Here is a 21,474-nt window from a genome sequence, read left to right as displayed (position 1 = left end):
GAATTTTTTATGAATTTTGGGAGTTTCTGGTCAGGTTTTGGGGGTGGGGAAGAGGCGGCGGCCCTGGGGCGGGAACAGGTCCCGGCCAAAAATCCCCCAAAAAATCACCCAAAAAATCACCCAAAAAATCACCCAAAATCACCCAAAAAATCCCTGAAAAATCCACCTAAAAATCACCCAAAAATCAACATAGAAATCCCAAAAATCACCCAAAAATCCACCTAAAAATCACCCAAAAAATCCCCAAAATCACCCCAAAAATCACTGAAAAATCACCCAAAAAATCACTGAAAAATCCACCTAAAAATCAGCCAAAAAATCCCCAAAATCGCCCAAAAATCCATGTAAAAATCCCGAAAATCACCCAAAAATCACCCAAAAAATCAACGTATAAGCCCCAAAAATCCCCCAAAGATCAATGTACAGGTCCCAAAAATCAATGTACAGGTCCCAAAAATCCCCCAAAAATCAATGTATAAGCCCCAAAAATCACCGAAAATTCAACGTACAGGTCCCAAAAATCCCCCAAAAATCAATGTACAGGTCCCAAAAATCACCAAAAAATCAATGTACAGGTCCCAAAAATCAATGTACAGGTCCCAAAAATCACCAAAAAATCAATGTACAGGTCCCAAAAATCCCCCAAAAATCAATGTACAGGTCCCAAAAATCACCGAAAATTCAATGTACAAGTCCCAAAAATCACCGAAAATTCAATGTACAGGTCCCAAAAATCACCAAAAAATCAATGTACAGGTCCCAAAAATCACCAAAAAATCAATGTACAGGTCCCAAAAATCCCCCAAAAATCAATGTACAGGTCCCAAAAATCACCAAAAAATCAATGTACAGGTCCCAAAAATCCCCCAAAAATCAATGTACAGGTCCCAAAAATCACCGAAAATTCAATGTACAAGTCCCAAAAATCACCGTAAAATCGCCCAAAATGACCCAAACCGACAGGGACTGTTCGAACCTTTATTTGATTGAGTTTTTGATGAATTTTGGGAGTTTCTGGTCAGGTTTTGGGGGCGGGAACAGGTCGCGGCCGGTTCTCAGGATTTGCTCCTCCAGCCGCTTGTGGCGCTTCATGTCGGACAGGACCTTGTCGAGCCGCGCCTCGCGCTTCTGGCCGCGCGCCGGCGGCGCTGGGGACGGGAAAAAGAGAAATTAGCCCAAAATCGACCGAAATTAGCCCAAAAATCGACCGAAATTAGCCCGAAATTAGCCCCAAAATCGACCGAAATTAGCCCCAAAATCGACCGAAATTAGCCCAAAATCGACCGAAATTAGCCCAAAAATCAGCCCCAAAATCGACCGAAATTAGCCCCAAAATCGACCGAAATTAGCCCCAAAATCGAGGGGAAAATCGGCAAAAAATCACCCAAAAATCGAGGTGAAAATGGACCGAAATTAGCCCCAAAATCGAGGGGAAAATCGGCAAAAAATCACCCGAAATTAGCCCCAAAATTGACCGAAATTAGCCCGAAAATCGGCAAAAATTAGCCCGAAAATCGAGGTGAAAATCGGCAAAATTAGCCCCAAAATCGAGGTGAAAATCGGCAAAAAATCACCCGAAATTAGCCCAAAAATCGAGGTGAAAATGGACCAAAATTAGCCCAAAAATCGAGGTGAAAATGGACCAAAATTAGCCCAAAAATCGAGGTGAAAATGGACCAAAATTAGCCCGAAAATCGAGGTGAAAATCGACCGAAAATCACCCAAAAATCGTGGTGAAAATCAGCAAAATTAGCCCGAAATTAGCCCGAAAATCGAGGTGAAAATGGACGGAAATTAGCCCAAAAATCGAGGTGAAAATGGACCGAAATTAGCCCAAAATTAGCCCGAAAATCGAGGTGAAAATGGACCGAAATTAGCCCGAAAATCGGCAAAAAATCACCCAAAAATCGAGGTGAAAATCGGCAAAATTTGCCCGAAAATCAAGGTGAAAATCGGCAAAAATTAGCCCGAAATTAGCCCGAAAATCAACCGAAATTAGCCCGAAAATCGGCAAAAATTAGCCCGAAAATCGAGGTGAAAATCGGCAAAATTAGCCCCAAAATCGAGGTGAAAATCGACCGAAATTAGCCTGAAAATCGGCAAAAATCACCCAAAAATCGAGGTGAAAATCACCCGAAATTAGCCCAAAATCGCGGTGAAAATGGACCAAAATTAGCCCGAAAATCGAGGTGAAAATCGACCGAAAATCACCCAAAAATCATGGTGAAAATCAGCAAAATTAGCCCGAAATTAGCCCGAAAATCGAGGTGAAAATGGACAGAAATTAGCCCGAAATTAGCCCCAAAATCGACCAAAATTAGCCCCAAAATCAGCAAAAATTCACCCAAAAATCGAGGTGAAAATTGGCAAAATTAGCCCGAAAATCGAGGTGAAAATGGACCGAAATTCACCTAAAAATCGAGGTGAAAATCGGCAAAAATTCACCCGAAATTAGCCCGAAAATCGAGGTGAAAATCGGCAAAAATTGACCCAAAAATCGCGGTGAAAATCGACCGAAATTAGCCCGAAAATCGAGGTGAAATTAGCCCGAAAATTGAGGTGAAAATCGGCAAAAAATCACCCAAAAATCGTGGTGAAAATTGGCAAAATTAGCCCAAAATTAGGCCGAAAATCGACCGAAATTAGCCCCAAAATCGACCGAAATTAGCCCAAAATTAGCCCCAAAATGGACCGAAATTAGCCCCAAAATCGACCGAAATTAGCCCAAAAATCGAGGTGAAAATCAGCAAAAAATCAAACAAAAATCGCAGTGAAAATCGGCAAAATTAGCCCGAAAATCGAGGTGAAAATGGACCGAAATTACCCCAAAAATCATAGTGAAAATCGGCAGAAATTCACCTGAAATTAGCCCGAAAATCGAGGTGAAAATCAGCAAAAATTAACCCAAAAATCGCGGTGAAAATCGACCGAAATTCACCCAAAAATCGAGGTGAAAATCGGCAAAAATTGACCCAAAATTAGCCCGAAAATCGAGGTGAAAATCGGCAAAAAATCACCCAAAAATCACAGTGAAAATCGCCTAAAATTCACCCAAAAATCCAGTGAAAATCACCAAAATTAGCCCAAAAATCGCCCGAAATTCACCCAAAAATCGCGGTGAAAAAGTCCAAAATTCACTCAAAAAATCGCGGTGAAAATCTCCAAAATTAGCCCAAAAATCGCTGTGAAATGCCCCAAGATCAGCCCAAAAATCCCCCCAAAAACCCTGAAATTATCCCCAAAAAACCCCAAAATTTCCCAAAAACCACCCCAATAAATCCCCAAAAATCACCCCAAAAATTGCCACCAAAAATCCCCAAATTCCCCCCCAAAATCCCCCCAAAATTCCCCAAAAAATGCCCAAAAAAACCCTGAAAATCACCCCAAAATTCCCCCAAAACTTCCCACCAAAATTCCCCAAAAAATCCCCCCAAAATCCCAGAATCTCCCCAAAACTTCCCAAAATCCCCAAAAATCATCTCAAGAAACCCCAAAAATTGCCCCAAAATCCCCCAAAAATCCCCTAAAAACCCCCAAAAACCCCCCCAAAAATCCCCAAAAATCCCCCAAAATTCCCCCAAATTCCCCAAAACCCCCCAAAACCCCCCAAAATTTCCCAAATTTGGGTTTTTTTTGTACCTGGGCCGCGGCGCCGGTCGATGAGGGCGGGGTTGGGGGGGAGGGGCTCGTCGTCAAAATCAAATTCCGTGGGCGGGGGGGGCCTGGAAAAATCCCAAAATTTTGGGGTCAAATCCCGCAAAATCGGGCAAAAAATTCCTTTGGGGAATTTTGGGAGAAATTTTGGGATCCTAAAAAGCAAAAATTTGGGAATTTTGGGTCGAATTCCCGGGGTTTTTGGCTGAAAATTCCAGGATTTTTCCTGGATTTGAACGCAAATTTCGAATAAAAATCAAAATTTTCCTCCGTTGCACCAAAATGTTGAAAAATTCCCCCAAAATTTCTCCCAAATTTTTCGGAAATCCCAAAAACTCATCCAAAATCCTCAATTTTCGGTCAGAAATGGCCCCAAATTCGCTCAAATTTCATCCCAAAATTCCTCCAAATCCCAAAAAGTTCATCCCAAATCCATCCTAAATCCCCCAAAATCCATCCTAAAACTTCCTAAATCCCCAAAATCCATCCTAAAACTTCCTAAATCCAGCCTAAATTTCCCAAAATCCTTCCAAAATCCATCCTAAATGCCCCAAAAACCATCCTAAATCCCGCAAAATCCACCCGAAATCTCCCAAAATCCACCCGAAATCCCCCAAAATCCTCCATAAATCCCCCAAAATCTATTATAAATCCATCCTAAAATCCTTCAAAATCCATCCGAAACCTCCCAAAATCCATCCAAAATCCATCCCAAATCTCCAAAAATCCATTCTAAATCAATTCTAAACCTCCCAAAATCCATCCGAAATCCCCCAAAATCCACCCAAAATCCATCCGAAATCCATCCCAAACCTTCCAAAATTCATCCTAAACCTTCCAAAATCCATCCTAAACCTTCCAAAATCCATCCTAAATCCACCAAAAATCCTCAAAAATCTATTGTAAATCCCCCAAAATCCACCCGAAATCTCCCAAAATCCACCCGAAATGGCCCAAAATCCATCTAAAACCTCCCAAAATCCATCCTAAATCCATCCCAAATCCTCCAAAATCCGTCCTAAATCCATCCCAAGTCTCCAAAAATCCATCCTATTCTTGCCAAAATCCATCCTAAATCCACCAAAATCCATTCTAAACCTCCCAAAATCCATCCTAAACCTCCCAAAATCCATCCTAAATGCCCCAAAATCCTTCCAAAATCCATCCCAAACCTTCCAAAATCCATCCTAAATGCCCCAAAAATCCATCCTAAATCCCCCAAAATCCTTCCAAAATCCATCCTAAACCTTCCTAAATCTCATTCCAAACCTTCTCAAAACTCCCAAAATCCATCCAAAATCCATCCCAAACCTCCCAAAATCCATCCTAAATCTCCCAAAATCCATCCCAAACCTTCCTGAACCTTCCAAAATCCATCCTAAACCTTCCAAAATCCATCCCAAACCTTCCAAAATCCATCCTAAATCTCCCAAAAATCCATCCCAAACCTCCCAAAATCCATCCCAAACCTTCCAAAATCCACCCGAAACGCCCCAAAATCCATCCTAAACCTTCCTAAATCGATTCTAAGCCTTCCAAAATCCATCCTAAATCTCCCAAAAATCCATCCCAAACCTTCCAAAATCCATCCTAAATCTCCCAAAAATCCATCCCAAACCTCCCAAAATCCATCCTAAAACCATCCTAAACCTCCCAAAATCCATCCCAAACCTCCCAAAATCCTCAACTTTCCCCCTAAAATCACTCCAAAAATCCCCCAAAAATCGCCATAAAATCCCCAAAAAACCCCCAAAAAATCCCATTTTTTTTCCCTAAAACCCCTGTTTTTTTTTCCCAAAACCCCCGTTTTTCCCCCAGAATTCACTTTTGCTCCGGGGGGTGCTGCGGGGGGCTCCCCGCGGGGTCCCCGCCGTCCTCGGGGTCGCTGGGGGGCTCGGGGGGGGTGGGCAGGCGGCGGGGGAGGGGCGGGCGGCGCAGGGGGAGGGTCCCGAAATCCCCCAAAATCCCTCAAAATCCACCCGAAATCCACCCAAAATCCACCCGAAATCCCCCAAAATCCACCCGAAATCCCCCAAAATCCACCCAAAATCCCCCAAAATCCATCCAAAATCTCCCAAAATCCATCCTAAATCCATCCCAAACCTCCCAAAATCCATCCCAAACCTCCCAAAATCCATCCCAAACCTCCCGAAATCCATCCCAAACCTTCCTAAATCTCATTCCAAACCTTCTCAAAACTCCCAAAATCCATCCTAAATCTCCCAAAATCCATCCCAAACCTTTCTGAACCTTCCAAAATCCATCCTAAACCTTCCAAAATCCATCCTAAACCTTCCAAAATCCACCCGAAACGCCCCAAAATCCATCCTAAACCTTCCTAAATCGATTCTAAGCCTTCCAAAATCCATCCTAAATCTCCCAAAAATCCATCCCAAATTTCCAAAAATCCATCCTAAACCTCCCAAAATCCATCCCAAACCTCCCAAAATCCATCCCAAACCTTCCAAAATCCATCCTAAATCTCCCAAAAATCCATCCTAAAACCATCCTAAACCTCCCAAAATCCATCCTAAAACCATCCTAAACCTCCCAAAATCCATCCCAAACCTCCCAAAATCCTCAACTTTCCCCCTAAAATCGCTCCAAAAATCCCCCAAAAATTGCCATAAAATCCCCAAAAATCCCCCTAAAATCGCCCCAAAACCCCCGTTTTTTTTCCCAAAAAGGCCGTTTTTCCCCCCAAATTCACTTTTCCTCCGGGGGGTGCTGCGGGGGGCTCCCCGCGGGGTCCCCGCCGTCCTCGGGGTCGCTGGGGGCTCGGGGGTGGGCAGCCGGCGGGGGAGGGGCGGGCGGCGCAGGGGGAGGGTCCCGAAATCCCCCAAAATCCACCCGAAATCCCCCAAAATCCATCCAAAATCTCCCAAAATCCATCCTAAATCCATCCAAAATCTCCAAAAAATCCATCCTATTCTTGCCAAAATCCATCCTAAATCCGCCCAAAATCCATTCTAAACCTCCCAAAATCCATCCGAAACCTCCCAAAATCCATCCTAAATCTATCCTAAATGCCCCAAAATCCTTCCAAATTCCATCCTAAATCTCCCCAAATCCATCCCAAACCTCCCAAAATCCATCCTAAACCTTCCAAAATCCATCCAAAATCCATCCTAAACCTTCCAAAATCCATCCTAAACCTTCCTAAATCCATCCTAAACCTCCCAAAATCCTCAACTTTCCCCCTAAAATTGCTCCAAAAATCCCCCTAAAATCACTCCAAAATTCCCCCAAAAATCGCCATAAAATCCCCAAAAAACCCCCCAAAAACCCCGTTTTTTTTCCCAAAAATCCCGTTTTTTTGCCCAAATCCCCGTTTTTCGCCCCAGAATTCACTTTTCCTCCGGGGGGTGCTGCGGGGGGCTCCCCGCGGGGTCCCCGCCGTCCTCGGGGTCGCTGGGGGGCTCGGGGGGGGTGGGCAGCCGGCGGGGGAGGGGCGGGCGGCACAGGGGGAGGGTCCCGAAATCCCCCAAAATCCACCCAAAATCCCCCAAAATCCACCCAAAATCCCCAAAATCCACCCGAAATTCCCCAAAATCCATCCTAAATCCATCCCAAATCCTCCAAAATCCATCCTAAATCCATCCCAAGTCTCCAAAAATCCATCCTAAATCCCCCAAAATCCATCCTAAACCTTCCAAAATCTGTCCTAAATCTATCCTAAATGCCCCAAAATCCTTCCAAAATCCATCCTAAACCTTCCTAAATCTCATTCCAAACCTTCTGAAAACTCCTAAAATCCATCCTAAATCTCCCAAAATCCATCCGAAATCCATCCCAAACCTCCCAAAATCCATCTGAAATCCATCCCAAACCTCCCAAAATCCATCCCAAACCTTCCAAAATCCATCCCAAACCTCCCAAAATCCATCCCAAACCTCCCAAAATCCATCCCAAACCTCCCAAAATCCATCCCAAACCTTCCAAAATCCATCCCAAACCTCCCAAAATCCATCCCAAACCTTCCAAAATCCACCCTAAATCTCCCAAAAATCCATCCCAAATTTCCAAAAATCCATCCTAAACCTTCCTAAATCCATGCCAAACCTCCCAAAATCCTCAACTTTCCCCCTAAAATCGCTCCAAAAATCGCCATAAAATCCCAAAAATCCCCCTAAAATCGCCATAAAACCCCCAAAAAATCCCGTTTTTTTTCCCAAAATCCCCGTTTTTCCCCCCAGAATTCACTTTTGCTCCGGGGGGTGCTGCGGGGGGCTCCCCGCGGGGTCCCCGCCGTCCTCGGGGTCGCTGGGGGGCTCGGGGGGGGTGGGCGGGCGGCGGGGGAGGGGCGGGCGGCGCAGGGGGAGGGTCCCGGCGCGGGCGATCTCCTCGAAGAGGCGCCGGATTTCGGGGGGATTCGGGGTCCAGCCCCCGGGGGGCTCCGCTCCCTCCTCCTCCTCCTCGCTCCAGGGCACCCCCCACTCCTCCTCTGCAGGGTTTGGGGCGAATTCCGGCGGTTTTGGGGCGAATTCCGGCGGTTTTGGGGCGAATTCCGGCGGTTTTGGGGCGAATTCTGGCGGGTTTGGGGTTTCTGTGGGGGGGGAGGGGGGAGGGGCAGGGGGGAGGGGGGAGGGGGGGGAGGACATGGGGGCTGGGGGGTTTGGGGGGAAAGGAGGGGGATTTGGGAAAATTGGGGAAAATGGGGGGAAATGGGGGAAAATTGGGAAAATGGAGAAAAATGGGAGAAAAATGGGAGAAAAATCGGGAAAAAATTGAGAAAAATGGGAGAAATTGGGAAAAAATTGAGAAAAATAGGGGAAAATGGGGAAAAATGGGAGAAAAATGGGGAAAAAATTGAGAAAAATGGGAAAAATTGGAGGAAAATGGGGGAAAAATTGGAAAAAATTGAGAAAAATGGGGGAAAATGGGGAAAAATTGAGAAAAATGGGAAAAATTGGAGGAAAATGGGGGAAATGGAGAAAAATGGAGAAAAATGGGGAAAAATGGAGAAAAATGGGGAAAAATTGGGAAAAAATTGAGAAAAATTGGGAAAATGGAGAAAAATGGGGAAAAATTGGGAAAAAATTGAGAAAAATGGGGGAAAATGGGGAAAAATGGGAGAAATTGGAGAAAAATGGGGAAAAATTGGGAAAAAATTGAGAAAAATCGGAGAAATTGGAGAAAAATGGGGGAAAATGGGGGAAATGGGGAAAATTGGGGAATGGGGGGAAAATGGGGAAACGAGGGGGATTTGGGAAAAATGGGGGGAAATGGGGGGAAAAATGGGGAAAATTGGAGAAAAATTGGGAAAATGGGAGAGATGGCAAAAATTGGGGGAAATTTGGGTGGAAATGGGGGGGAAATGGGAAAAATGGAGAAAAATCAGGAAAATGGGGAAAAAATTGAGGAAAATGGGAGAAATTGGAAAAATTGAGAAAAATGGGGGGAAATGGGGAAAATTGGGAAAATGGGAGAAATTGGAGAAAAATGGGGAAAAATTGGGAAAAAATTGAGAAAAATGGGGAAAATGGGAAAAGTGGGGGGAAATGGGGAAAACTGGGGGAAATGGGGAAAATTGGGGGGAAATGGGGGGAAAAATGGGGAAAAATTGGGAAAATGGGAGAGATTGGAGAAAAATGGGGAAAAATTGGGAAAAAATTGAGAAAATGGGAGAAATTGGGGAAAAGTGGGGGGAAATGGGGAAAACTGGGGAAATGGGGAAAATTGGGGGGAAATGGGGGGAAAAATGGGGAAAAATTGGGAAAATGGGAGAAATTGGAGGAAAATGGGGAAAATTGGAAAAAATAGAGAAAAATGGGAGAAATTGGCAAAAAATGGGGAAAAAATTGGAAAAAATTGAGAAAAATGGGAGAAATTGGAGAAAATGGGGAAAAAATTGGAAAAAATTGAGAAAAATGGGAGAAATTGGAGAAAAATGGGGGAAAATGGGGAAAAATGGGGGAAATGGGGAAAATAGGAAAAATATGGGGAAAAAATGAGGAAAAAATGTGGGAAAATGGGAATATATGAGGAAAAAATGGGAAAAATTGGGAGAATAAATGGGAAAATTGGGGAACATGGGGGAAATTGCGGAAAAAAGCGGGAAAATTGGAGAAAATGGGGAAAATTGGGGGGAATTGCGGGGGAAAATGGGAAAATATGGGGAAAAATTGGGAGGAAATTGAGAAAAATGGGGAAAATTTTTGGGGAAAGAGAAAAATCGGGAAAAATCGGTGTTTTGGGGAGAAAATTGGAAAATATGGGGAATTTGGGAAAAACAAGGAAAAATTGGGGGAAATTGTGAAAAAAATTGTGGGAATTTGGGAGAAATGAGGAAAAATTGGGGAAATTTTGGAAATATTGGGCGGCAAAAGAGAGGAAAAGAGGAAATAAAAGGGAAAAAAATGATAAATTTTAGAATGTGAGGGAAGGATTGGCATGGGAGAATCCCAGTTTGATCCCAGCTCCATCCCAGTTTGATCCCAGCTCCATCCCAGTTTGATCCCAGTTTAATCCCAGTTTGAACCCAGTTTAATCCCAGCTCCATCCCAGTTCCATCCCAGTTTGATCCCAGTTTGATCCCAGTTTAATCCCAGCTCCATCCCAGTTTGATCCCAGCTCCATCCCAGTTTGATCCCAGTTCCATCCCAGTTTGATCCCAGTTTAATCCCAGTTCCATCCAAGTTTGATCCCAGCTCCATCCCAGTTTGATCCCAGCTCCATCCCAGTTTAATCCCAGCTCCATCCCAGCTCCATCCCAGTTCAATCCCAGCTCCATCCCAGTTTGATCCCAGCTCCATCCCAGTTCGATCCCAGCTCCATCCCAGTTCAATCCCAGCTCCATCCCATTTCCATCCCAGTTTGATCCCAGTTTAATCCCAGCTCCATCCCAGTTCCATCCCAGTTTGATCCCAGTTTGATCCCAGTTTAATCCCAGCTCCATCCCAGTTTGATCCCAGCTCCATCCCAGTTTGATCCCAGTTCCATCCCAGTTTGATCCCAGTTTAATCCCAGTTCCATCCAAGTTTGATCCCAGCTCCATCCCAGTTTAATCCCAGCTCCATCCCAGTTTAATCCCAGTTCCATCCCAGTTTAATCCCAGCTCCATCCCAGTTTGATCCCAGCTCCATCCCAGTTTGATCCCAGTTTAATCCCAGTTCGATCCCAGTTCCATCCCAGTTTAATCCCAGCTCCATCCCAGTTTAATCCCAGTTCGATCCCAGTTTAATCCCAGTTCCATCCCAGTTTGATCCCAGTTCAATCCCAGTTTGATCCCAGCTCCATCCCAGTTTGATCCCAGTTCGATCCCAGCTCAATCCCACTTCAATCCCAGTTTGATCCCAGTTCAATCCCAGCTCCATCCCAGTTCAATCCCAGTTCCATCCCAGTTTAATCCCAGCTCCATCCCAGTTCCATCCCAGCTCCATCCCAGTTCCATCCCAGCTCCATCCCAGTTTAATCCCAGTTCGATCCCAGCTCCATCCCAGTTTGATCCCAGTTTAATCCCAGTTCGATCCCAGTTCCATCCCAGTTTAATCCCAGCTCCATCCCAGTTTAATCCCAGTTCGATCCCAGTTTAATCCCAGTTCCATCCCAGTTTGATCCCAGTTCAATCCCAGTTTGATCCCAGCTCCATCCCAGTTTGATCCCAGTTCGATCCCAGCTCAATCCCACTTCAATCCCAGTTTGATCCCAGTTCAATCCCAGCTCCATCCCAGTTCAATCCCAGTTCCATCCCAGTTTAATCCCAGCTCCATCCCAGTTCAATCCCAGTTCCATCCCAGTTTGATCCCAGTTTAATCCCAGCTCCATCCCAGTTTAATCCCAGTTCGATCCCAGTTCCATCCCAGTTTAATCCCAGATCCATCCCAGTTTGATCCCAGCTCCATCCCAGTTTGATCCCAGTTTAATCCCAGTTCCATCCCAGTTTAATCCCAGTTCCATCCCAGTTTGATCCCAGCTCCATCCCAGTTTGATCCCAGTTCAATCCCAGTTCCATCCCAGTTCGATCCCAGTTTGATCCCAGTTCAATCCCAGCTCCATCCCAGTTTGATCCCAGCTCCATCCCAGTTTGATCCCAGTTCAATCCCACTTCAATCCCAGTTTGATCCCAGTTTGATCCCAGTTCAATCCCAGTTTAATCCCAGTTCAATCCCAGTTCAATCCCAGTTCCATCCCAGTTTGATCCCAGTTTGATCCCAGCTCCATCCCAGTTTAATCCCAGTTCCATCCCAGTTCAATCCCAGTTTGATCCCAGTTCAATCCCAGCTCCATCCCAGTTTGATCCCAGTTCAATCCCAGCGCTTTATTTCTTTATTTCTTTCCCTCAGGGCCTCACCCGCCATTCCCCCCCCCCCCCCCTCACGCCGCCATCTTGCCCCGTGACGTCACCGCCCCCTCCCCACCAATTCCCTTCCGTCCCCGCCGCCCCCGGGACCCCCGCGGCCCCCGGGACCCCTCCGGGCCTCGCTCACCGAGCCCCGACCTTCCCCGAAGGCCTCCGGGAGGGCTCCGGAGCGGCGGGGCCGAGCCCGAGCCCTCACTCAGCTCCCCGCCGCCATCTTGGCCGCGCTCCCGCCCTTTTCGCGCCGCGCTCTTCCTTTCCCGCGGGACTACACCTCCCATCAACCCCCGCGCCCCAAGCGGAAGTAGGGCGGGATTTCATCGCCGCCGGCCAATCAGCGAAGAGGGGTGGTGGGAGTGGCAGCGGCGACGCCCAATCGCGTTGGATGATGGCGGCGGCGCTGCGGGCGGCGCTGTGCGTGGCGGGCGCGGCGCTGTCGGTGTACGCGCTGCATGTGGAGCATGAGGTGGCCAAGGACCCGTCCTACCGAGCCGCCTGCGACCTGGGGCCCTCGGTGTCCTGCACTCGGGTGTTTTCCTCCCGGTAAAAGCCCCGGGAAAGGCCCGGGAACAACGGGAGGGGGCGGGCGGGAACGGGAGGGGGCGGGGTTTGCGTGAGGCGGCGGCCAATGGGAGTGAGGGGAAGGGGAGTGGGCGGGGTTTGCGTGAGGCGGCGGCCAATGGGAGTGAGGGGAAGGGCGGGCCGCTAGGGGGCGGTGTTGGCGGGAAACCGTAGTGGGCGTGGCTTGCGTGAGGCGGCGGCCAATGGGAGTGAGGGGAAGGGGAGTGGGCGTGGCTTGTGTGAGGCGGCGGCCAATGGCGGTGGAGGGGCGGGGCCAGTGAGGAGAAAGGGGCGGGGATTGAATGGATTGCGGGAAGAGGCGTGGTTTATGTTAATTAGATCCATATATGGGCATTGAGGCGTGGTTTGCATGGGTTATTTGCATATATGGGCACGTTTCCTTAGGTTATTTGCATATTTGGGCATGGAGGCGTGGTTTGTGCGGTTTATTTGCATATATGGGCATGGAGGCGTGGTTTGTGCGGTTTATTTGCATATTTGGGCACGGAGGCGTGGTTTGCACGGGTTATTTGCATATATGAGCGCGTTTGCATAGATTATTTGCATATTTGGGCACGGAGGCGTGGTTTGCATGGGTTATTTGCATATATGGGCACATTTCCTTAGGTTATTTGCATATTTGGGCACGGGGGCGTGGTTTGTGCGGTTTATTTGCATATATGGGCATGAAGGCGTGGTTTGCATGGGTTATTTGCATATATGGGCATGTTTCCATGGGTTATTTGCATATTTGGGCACGGGGGCGTGGTTTGCATGGGTTATTTGCATATATGGGCACGTTTCCTTAGGTTATTTGCATATTTGGGCACGGAGGCGTGGTTTGTGCGGTTTATTTGCATATTTGGGCATTGAGGCGTGGTTTGCACGGGTTATTTGCATATAGGGCACGTTTCCATGGGTTATTTGCATATTTGGGCACGGAGGCGTGGCTTGTGCAGTTTATTTGCATATATGGACTGGAGGCGTGGTTTGTATGGGTCATTTGCATATATAGTCATGAATGTATTATTTGCATATTTTATTTCCATATATGGGCATGGGGATGTGGTTTGTGTAGGTTATTTGCATATATGGACATGAAGGCATGGGTTATTTGCATATATGGGCATGGGGGAATGGTATATTTGCATACTTGGGCATGAATGCATGGTTTATTTGCATATATGGGCATGGGGCTTGGTTTATTTGCATATATGGCTGTGAAGGCGTGGTTTATTTGCATACATGGGCATGAATGCATGGTTTGTGTAGGTTATTTGCATATCTGGGCATGGGGGCTTGGTTTATTTGCATATATAGCCATGAAGGCGAGGCTTATTTGCATATATGGCCATGCATGTGTGGTTTATTTGCATATATGGCCATGAACACGTGGTTTATTTGTATATATGGGCATGCATGTGTGGTTTATTTGCATATATGGGCATGAAGGCGAGGTTTATTTGCATATATAGCCGTGAAGGCATGGTTTATTTGCATATATGGCCATGCATGTGTGGTTTATTTGCATATATGGCCATGAAGGCGAGCTTTATTTGCATATATGGCCATGAAGGCATGGTTTATTTGCATATATGGCCATGAAGGCGTGGTTTATTTGCATATATAGCCATGAAGGCATGGTTTATTTGCATATATGGCCATGAAGGCGTGGTTTATTTGCATATATAGCCATGAAGGCGTGGTTTATTTGCATATATGGCCATGCATGTGTGGTTTATTTGCATATATGGGCATGAAGGCGAGGTTTATTTGCATATATGGCCATGAAGGCATGGTTTATTTGCATATATGGCCATGAAGGCGTGGTTTATTTGCATATATAGCCATGAAGGCATGGTTTATTTGCATATATGGCCATGAAGGCGTGGTTTATTTGCATATATAGCCATGAAGGCATGGTTTATTTGCATATATGGCCATGAAGGCGTGGTTTATTTGCATATATAGCCATGAAGGCGTGGTTTATTTGCATATATGGCCATGAAGTTGTGGTTTATTTGCATATATGGCCATGAAGGCGTGGTTTATTTGCATATATAGCCATGAAGGCATGGTTTATTTGCATATATGGCCATGAACACGTGGTTTATTTGCATACATGGCCATGAAGGCGAGCTTTATTTGCATATATGGCCATGAAGGCGTGGTTTATTTGCATATATGGCCATGAAGTTGTGGTTTATTTGCATATATGGCCATGAAGGTGTGGTTTATTTGCATATATGGCCATGAAGGCGAGGTTTATTTGCATATATGGGCACGGGGGCGTGGTTTATTTGCATATATGGCCATGAAGTTGTGGTTTATTTGCATATATGGCCATGAAGGTGTGGTTTATTTGCATATATGGCCATGCATGTGTGGTTTATTTGCATATATGGCCATGAAGGCGTGGTTTATTTGCATATATAGGCGAGGTTTGTTTGCAGATATGGGCATGCATGTGTGGCTTATTTGCATATATGGGCATGAAGGCGTGGTTTATTTGCATATATGGCCATGAAGGCGTGGTTTATTTGCATATATGGCCATGAACACTTGGTTTATTTGCATATATGGCCATGAAGGTGTGGTTTATTTGCATATATGGCCATGAAGGCGTGGTTTATTTGCATATATAGCCATGAAGGCGTGGTTTATTTGCATATATGGCCATGAAGGCAAGGTTTATTTGCATATATGGCCATGCATGTGTGGTTTATTTGCATATATAGCCATGAAGGCGTGGTTTATTTGCATATATGGGCACGGGGGCGTGGTTTATTTGCATACATGGGCACGGGGGCGTGTCTAACCGGCTCGTGGGCGTGTCCCGGCGTTGCCACGCCCCTTTTTCCAGGTGGGGGCGTGGCCTGGGGCTGGTGGAGCCGGTGCTGGGCGGGGCCAGCGCCCTGAACGTGCCCAACGGCGCCATCGGGCTGCTCTTCTACCTGCTGCAGGGGCTGCTGGGTAACCCCGGGGCACTGGGTTATACTGGGAGGCACTGGGAGGGACTGGGAGGGGGTTTGGGGGGGACTGGGTTATACTGGGATGGACTGGGAGGGACTGGGAGGGGGTTTGGGGGGACTGGGATGGACTGGGAGGGACTGGGAGGGGGTTTGGGGGGACTGGGAGGCACTGGGAGGGACTGGGAGGGGGTTTGGGGGGGACTGGGTTATACTGGGATGGACTGGGAGGGACTGGGAGGGGGTTTGGGGGGACTGGGATGGACTGGGAGGGACTGGGAGGGGGTTTGGGGGGACTGGGAGGGACTGGGAGGGACTGGGAGGGGGTTTGGGGGGACTGGGAGGGACTGGGAGGGACTGGGAGGGAACTGGGAGGGACTGGGAGGGGAGTAAAGGGAACTGGGAGGAACTGGGAGGGACTGGGAGGGAACTGGGAGGGACTGGGAAAAACTGGGAGGGAACTGGGAGGGACTGGGAGGGACTGGGAGGGGGTTTGGGGGGACTGGGAGGGACTGGGAGGGACTGGGAGGGAACTGGGAGGGAACTGGGAGGGACTGGGAGGGACTGGGAGGGAACTGGGAGGGACTGGGAGGGGGTTTGGGGGGACTGGGAGGGACTGGGAGGGAACTGGGAGGGGGTTTGGGGGGGACTGGGTTATACTGGGATGGACTGGGAGGGACTGGGATGGGGTTAAAGGGAACTGGGATGGACTGGGAGGGAGTTTGGGGGCACTGGGATGGACTGGGAGGGACTGGGAGGGACTGGGGACAAACTGGGACAAACTGGGAACGTTAAGGCCAAACTGGGAATACAAACTGGGAATACAAACTGGGGACAAACTGAGACAAACTGGGGACATTGAGGACACTGGGAATGAGGTGGGGACAAACTGGGACAAACTGGGAATACAAACTGGGACAAACTGGGAATACAAACTGGGACAAACTGGGGACATTGAGGACACTGGGAATGAGGTGGAGACAAACTGGGACAAACTGGGAATACAAACTGGGGACAAACTGGGACAAACTGGGAACACTGGGAACGCCTTGGGGACACTGGGGAGGACACTGGGACAAACTGGGGAAACTGAGGCCAAACCGGGGACAAACTGGGAACGTTAAGGCCAAACTGGGCCCAAACTGGGCCAAACTGGGCCAAACTGGTGTGACCTCTCTCCCCAGGTGTCCGGCGGGGCCGGGTGGCCTCGGTGGCCCTGGTGGCCTCGTCGGTGGCCTCGGCGCTGGCCTCGCTGTGGCTGGGCCAAACTGGGACAAACTGGGCCAAACTGGGAATACAAACTGGGGACACTGAGGCCAAACTGGGGAAAACCTGGGCAAAAACTGGGGCCAAACTGGGAACGTTAAGGCCAAACTGGGAACAAACTGGGAATACAAACTGGGGACAAACTGAGACAAACTGGGACAAACTGGGGACATTGAGGACACTGGGCATGAGGTGGGGACAAACTGGGACAAACTGGGAATACAAACTGGGACAAACTGGGAATACAAACTGGGAATACAAACTGGGACAAACTGGGAATACAAACTGGGGACAAACTGGGACAAACTGGGACAAACTGGGAATACAAACTGGGGACAAACTGGGAATACAAACTGGGGACAAACTGGGGCCAAACTGGGAATACAAACTGGGGACAAACTGGGTAGGAAGCTGAGGAGGACACTGGGACAAACTGGGGAAACTGAGACCAAACTGGGGAAAATCTGGGTAAAAACCGGGGACAAACTGGGAACGTTAAGGCCAAACTGGGCCCAAACTGGGCCAAACTGGGCCGAACTGGTGTGACCTCTCTCCCCAGGTGTCCGGCGGGGCCGGGTGGCCTCGGTGGCCCTGGTGGCCTCGTCGGTGGCCTCGGCGCTGGCCTCGCTGTGGCTGGGCCAAACTGGGCCAAACTGGGAATACAAACTGGGGACACTGAGGCCAAACTGGGGAAAACCTGGGCAAAAACTGGGGCCAAACTGGGAACGTTAAGGCCAAACTGGGAACAAACTGGGAATACAAACTGGGGACAAACTGAGACAAACTGGGGACATTGAGGACACTGGGAATGAGGTGGGGACAAACTGGGACAAACTGGGGACAAACTGGGAGTACAAACTGGGGACAAACTGGGGACATTGAGGACACTGGGAATGAGGTGGGGACAAACTGGGACAAACTGGGAATACAAACTGGGACAAACTGGGGACATTGAGGACACTGGGAATGAGGTGGGGACAAACTGGGACAAACTGGGAATACAAACTGGGACAAACTGGGAATACAAACTGGGACAAACTGGGGACATTGAGGACACTGGGAATGAGGTGGGGACAAACTGGGAATACAAACTGGGGACAAACTGGGAACACTGGGAATGCCTTGGGGACACTTTGGGGACACTGGGGAGGACACTGAGACAAACTGGGGAAACTGAGGCCAAACCGGGGAAAACCTGGGCAAAAACTGGGAACGTTAAGGACAAACTGGGCCCAAACTGGGCCCAACTGGGCCGAACTGGTGTGACCTCTCTCCCCAGGTGTCCGGCGGGGCCGGGTGGCCTCGGTGGCCCTGGTGGCCTCGTCGGTGGCCTCGGCGCTGGCCTCGCTGTGGCTGGCGGGGGTGCTGCTCTTCGGCCTCCGGGACCTGTGCCTGGTCTGCCTCGGCACCTACGGGGTTAACCTGGCGCTGCTGGGGCTCAACGTCGGCAGGTGGAGGGGGGAGAAGGGGAAAAGGGAGTGAAAATGGCCCAAAATGGGGTGAAAAGGACCCAAAATGGAGTGGAAATGGCCCAAAATGGAGAAAAACTGGATCAAAATGAGGTGAAAATGACCCAAAACGGCCCAAAATGGAGAAAAACTGGATCAAAATGGGGTGAAAATGACCCAAAACCCAGTGAAAATGACCCAAAAGGGCCCAAAATGGAGAAAAACTGGATCAAAATGAGGTGAAAATGACCCAAAATGGCCCAAAATGGAGTGAAAATGACCCAAAACCCAGTGAAAATGACCCAAAACGGCCCAAAATGGAGAAAAACTGGCTCAAAATGGGGTGAAAATGACCCAAAATGGAGTGAAAATGACCCAAAATGGAGTGAAAATGACCCAAAACGGCTCAAAATGGATTGAAAATGACCCAAAATGGAGTGAAAATGACCCAAAATGGCCCAAAATGGAGAAAAACTGGATCAAAATGGAGTGAAAATGACCCAAAACCCAGTGAAAATGACCCAAAATGGCCCAAAATGGAGAAAAACTGGGTCAAAATGAGGTGAAAATGACCCAAAACGGCCCAAAATGGAGAAAAACTGGCTCAAAATGGAGTGAAAACGACCCAAAACGGCCCAAAACGGGGTGAAAATGACCCAAAACGGCTCCAAATGGGGTGAAAAGGACCCAAAATGGAGTGGAAATGACCCAAAATGGCCCAAAATGGAGAAAAACTGGATCAAAATGGAGTGAAAACGACCCAAAACCCAGTGAAAATGACCCAAACTGGCCCAAAATGGAGAAAAACTGGATCAAAATGGGGTGAAAATGACCCAAAATGGCCCAAAATGGAGAAAAACTGGATCAAAATGGAGTGAAAATGACCCAAAAGGGCCCAAAATGGAGAAAAACTGGATCAAAATGGAGTGAAAACGACCCAAAACGGCCCAAAACTGGGTGAAAATGACCCAAAACGGCTCCAAATGGGGTGAAGATGACCCAAAATGGCTCAAAACGGACTGAAAATGACCCAAAACCCAGTGAAAATGACCCAAACTGGCCCAAAATGGAGAAAAACTGGATCAAAATGGGGTGAAAATGACCCAAACTGGCCCAAAATGGAGAAAAACTGGATCAAAATGGGGTGAAAATGACCCAAAATGGCCCAAAATGGAGAAAAACTGGATCAAAATGGATTGAAAATGACCCAAAATGGCCCAAAATGGAGAAAAACTGGCTCAAAATGGAGTGAAAATGACCCAAAACGGCCCAAAATGGAGAAAAACTGGATCAAAATGGGGTGAAAATGACCCAAAACCCAGTGAAAATGACCCAAAACGGCCCAAAATGGAGAAAAACTGGATCAAAATGGGGTGAAAATGACCCAAAATGGCCCAAAATGGAGAAAAACTGGATCAAAATGGGGTGAAAATGACCCAAAATGGCCCAAAATGGAGAAAAACTGGATCAAAATGGGGTGAAAATGACCCAAAATGGCCCAAAATGGAGAAAAACTGGATCAAAATGGGGTGAAAATGACCCAAAACGGCCCAAAATGGAGAAAAACTGGATCAAAATGGGGTGAAAATGACCCAAAACCCAGTGAAAATGGCCCAAAATGGAGTGAAAATGACCCAAAATGGAGTGAAAATGATCTAAAATGGAGTGAAAATGACCCAAAACCCAGTGAAAATGGCCCAGAATGGGGTGAAAATGGCCCAAATTGGACCAAAACTGAGAAAAACTGGCCCAAAATTGAGTGAAAATGACAAAAAATTAGCAAAATGCACCCAAAATTGGGTGAAAACGCCGAAAATTGAGCGAAACCACCCAAAATTGAGACACTGGCCTGAAACCACCCAAATCTGACTGAAATCCACCCAAAACCAACTGAAAACGACCCAAAATCGACTGAAATTAACCCAAAATTTGGGTAGGGGGAGGCAAAGTTCCAGGAAATGGAGGAAAAGTTACATTAAAGTGTCTTAAAAGGAGAAAAAAATTGCATTAAAGTGATCAAAAGTCGTATTAAAGGGAGCAAAAATGGCATTAAAGTGACCAAAAGTGACATTGAAGTGCCTAAAATGGGTAAAAAATGGCATTAAAGGGAGCAAAAGTGAAATTAAAGTGTTTTAAATGAGTCAAAAATGGCATTAAAGTGACCAAAAGTGACATTGAAGTCCCTAAAATGGGTAAAAAATGGCATTAAAGGGAGCAAAAATGAAATTAAAGTGTTTTATATGAGTCAAAAATGGCATTAAAGTGACCAAAAATGGCATTAAAGTGACCAAAAGTGACATTGAAGTGCCTTAAAGGGGTAAAAAATGGGTTTAAAATTATTAAAACTGACATTAAAGTGCCTTAAATGACCAAAAAATGGCATTAAAATGATCAAAAATTACCAAAAATTGTCCGAAATCCCCCAAAACCCCTTGGTGGGACCCCCTTTTCCACCAAATTTTCCCCCAAAAAGGAAATTCAAAATTTGGGATTTCCATTTTTCCCTCAAATTTCCCCCAAAAAAGAAATTTGGGATTTCCATTTTTCCCTCAAAAAGCTTCAAAATTCCCCTTTTTTCCTCAATTTTCCCCAAAAAGCTCCAAAATCCCCCTTTTTCCCCTCATTTTTCCCTCAAAATGCTCCAAAACTCCACTTTTTTCTTCAATTTTCCCCCAAAAAAGCTCCAAATTTCCCTTTTCCCCTCAATTTTCCCTCGAAAAGAAAATTCAGGATTTGGAATTTCCATTTTTCCCTCATTTTTCCCTCAAAAATGCTCCAAAATTCCCCTTTTTCGTCATTTTCCCTGAAAAACCTCCAAAATTCCCATTTTCCTCAATTTTCCCTCAAAAAAGCTCCAAATTTTCCTTTTTTTCCTCAATTTTCCCCCAAAAAGGAAATTCAGATTTTGGAATTTCCATTTTCCCCTCAATTTTCCCTCAAAAATGCTCTAAAATTATTTTTTTTTTTTCTTTAATTTTCCCTCCAAAAGCTCCAAATTTTCCTTTTTTCCTCAATTTCCCCCCAAAAAGGAAATTCAAAATTGGGATTTCCATTTCCCCCTCAATTTTCCCTAAAAAATGCTTTAAAATTCCCCTTTTTTCCTCAGTTTTTCCTCAAAAAAGCTCCAAATTTTCCATTTTCCCTCAATTTTCCCCCAATTTTCCCCCCAAAAGGAAATTCAAAATTGGGATTTCCATTTCCCCCTCAATTTTCCCTAAAAAATGCTTTAAAATTCCCCTTTTTTCCTCAATTTTCCCTCAAAAAAGCTCCAAAATTC

At 46.7% G+C, this 21,474-nt stretch overlaps 2 protein-coding genes across 3 annotated transcripts; one reads left to right on the top strand and one right to left on the bottom strand.

Moving 5' to 3' along the window:
- Positions 1–964: 964 nt before the first annotated feature.
- On the bottom strand, positions 965–12,345 carry PAGR1 (PAXIP1 associated glutamate rich protein 1). Its single transcript, XM_077789544.1, has 5 exons — positions 12,084–12,345; positions 8,262–9,165; positions 7,858–8,229; positions 3,640–3,722; positions 965–1,148 (listed from the first exon to the last, which is right to left on the bottom strand). The coding sequence occupies exons 1-5, from the start codon at positions 12,232–12,234 to the stop codon at positions 979–981; spliced, it is 1,680 nt and encodes a 559-aa protein (XP_077645670.1). The 5' UTR covers positions 12,235–12,345; the 3' UTR covers positions 965–978.
- On the top strand, positions 12,320–20,494 carry VKORC1 (vitamin K epoxide reductase complex subunit 1). 2 transcript variants are annotated; one of them, XM_077789573.1, is made up of 3 exons: positions 12,320–12,496; positions 15,378–15,487; positions 18,029–20,494. In XM_077789573.1, the coding sequence occupies exons 1-3, from the start codon at positions 12,339–12,341 to the stop codon at positions 18,229–18,231; spliced, it is 471 nt and encodes a 156-aa protein (XP_077645699.1). In that variant the 5' UTR covers positions 12,320–12,338; the 3' UTR covers positions 18,232–20,494. The 2 variants fall into 2 exon arrangements, with proteins under 2 accessions (XP_077645699.1, XP_077645698.1); XM_077789572.1 differs by having other exon boundaries at positions 16,668–18,223.
- Positions 20,495–21,474: the final 980 nt, after the last annotated feature.

The sequence above is a fragment of the Lonchura striata genome, chromosome 35 (genome assembly GCF_046129695.1).
Source record: "Lonchura striata isolate bLonStr1 chromosome 35, bLonStr1.mat, whole genome shotgun sequence".
Lineage (NCBI taxonomy): Eukaryota > Metazoa > Chordata > Aves > Passeriformes > Estrildidae > Lonchura > Lonchura striata.
This window is presented reverse-complemented; position numbering and strand designations above follow the sequence as displayed.

Coding starts and splice junctions, on each gene's coding strand:
- PAGR1 (XM_077789544.1), bottom strand. CDS start 12,234: ATGGGAGGTGTAGTCCCGCGGGAAAGGAAGAGCGCGGCGCGAAAAGGG. Junction 9,166..12,083: donor TCGGGGAAGGTCGGGGCTCG/GTGAGCGAGGCC, acceptor CATTTCCCCCAG/TTTTCCCCATTTCCCCCCAC. Junction 3,723..7,857: donor CAGCACCCCCCGGAGCAAAA/GTGAATTCTGGG, acceptor GGATTTTTCCAG/GCCCCCCCCGCCCACGGAAT.
- VKORC1 (XM_077789572.1), top strand. CDS start 12,339: ATGATGGCGGCGGCGCTGCGGGCGGCGCTGTGCGTGGCGGGCGCGGCG. Junction 12,497..15,377: donor ACTCGGGTGTTTTCCTCCCG/GTAAAAGCCCCG, acceptor CCCTTTTTCCAG/GTGGGGGCGTGGCCTGGGGC. Junction 15,488..16,667: donor CCTGCTGCAGGGGCTGCTGG/GTAACCCCGGGG, acceptor CTCTCTCCCCAG/GTGTCCGGCGGGGCCGGGTG.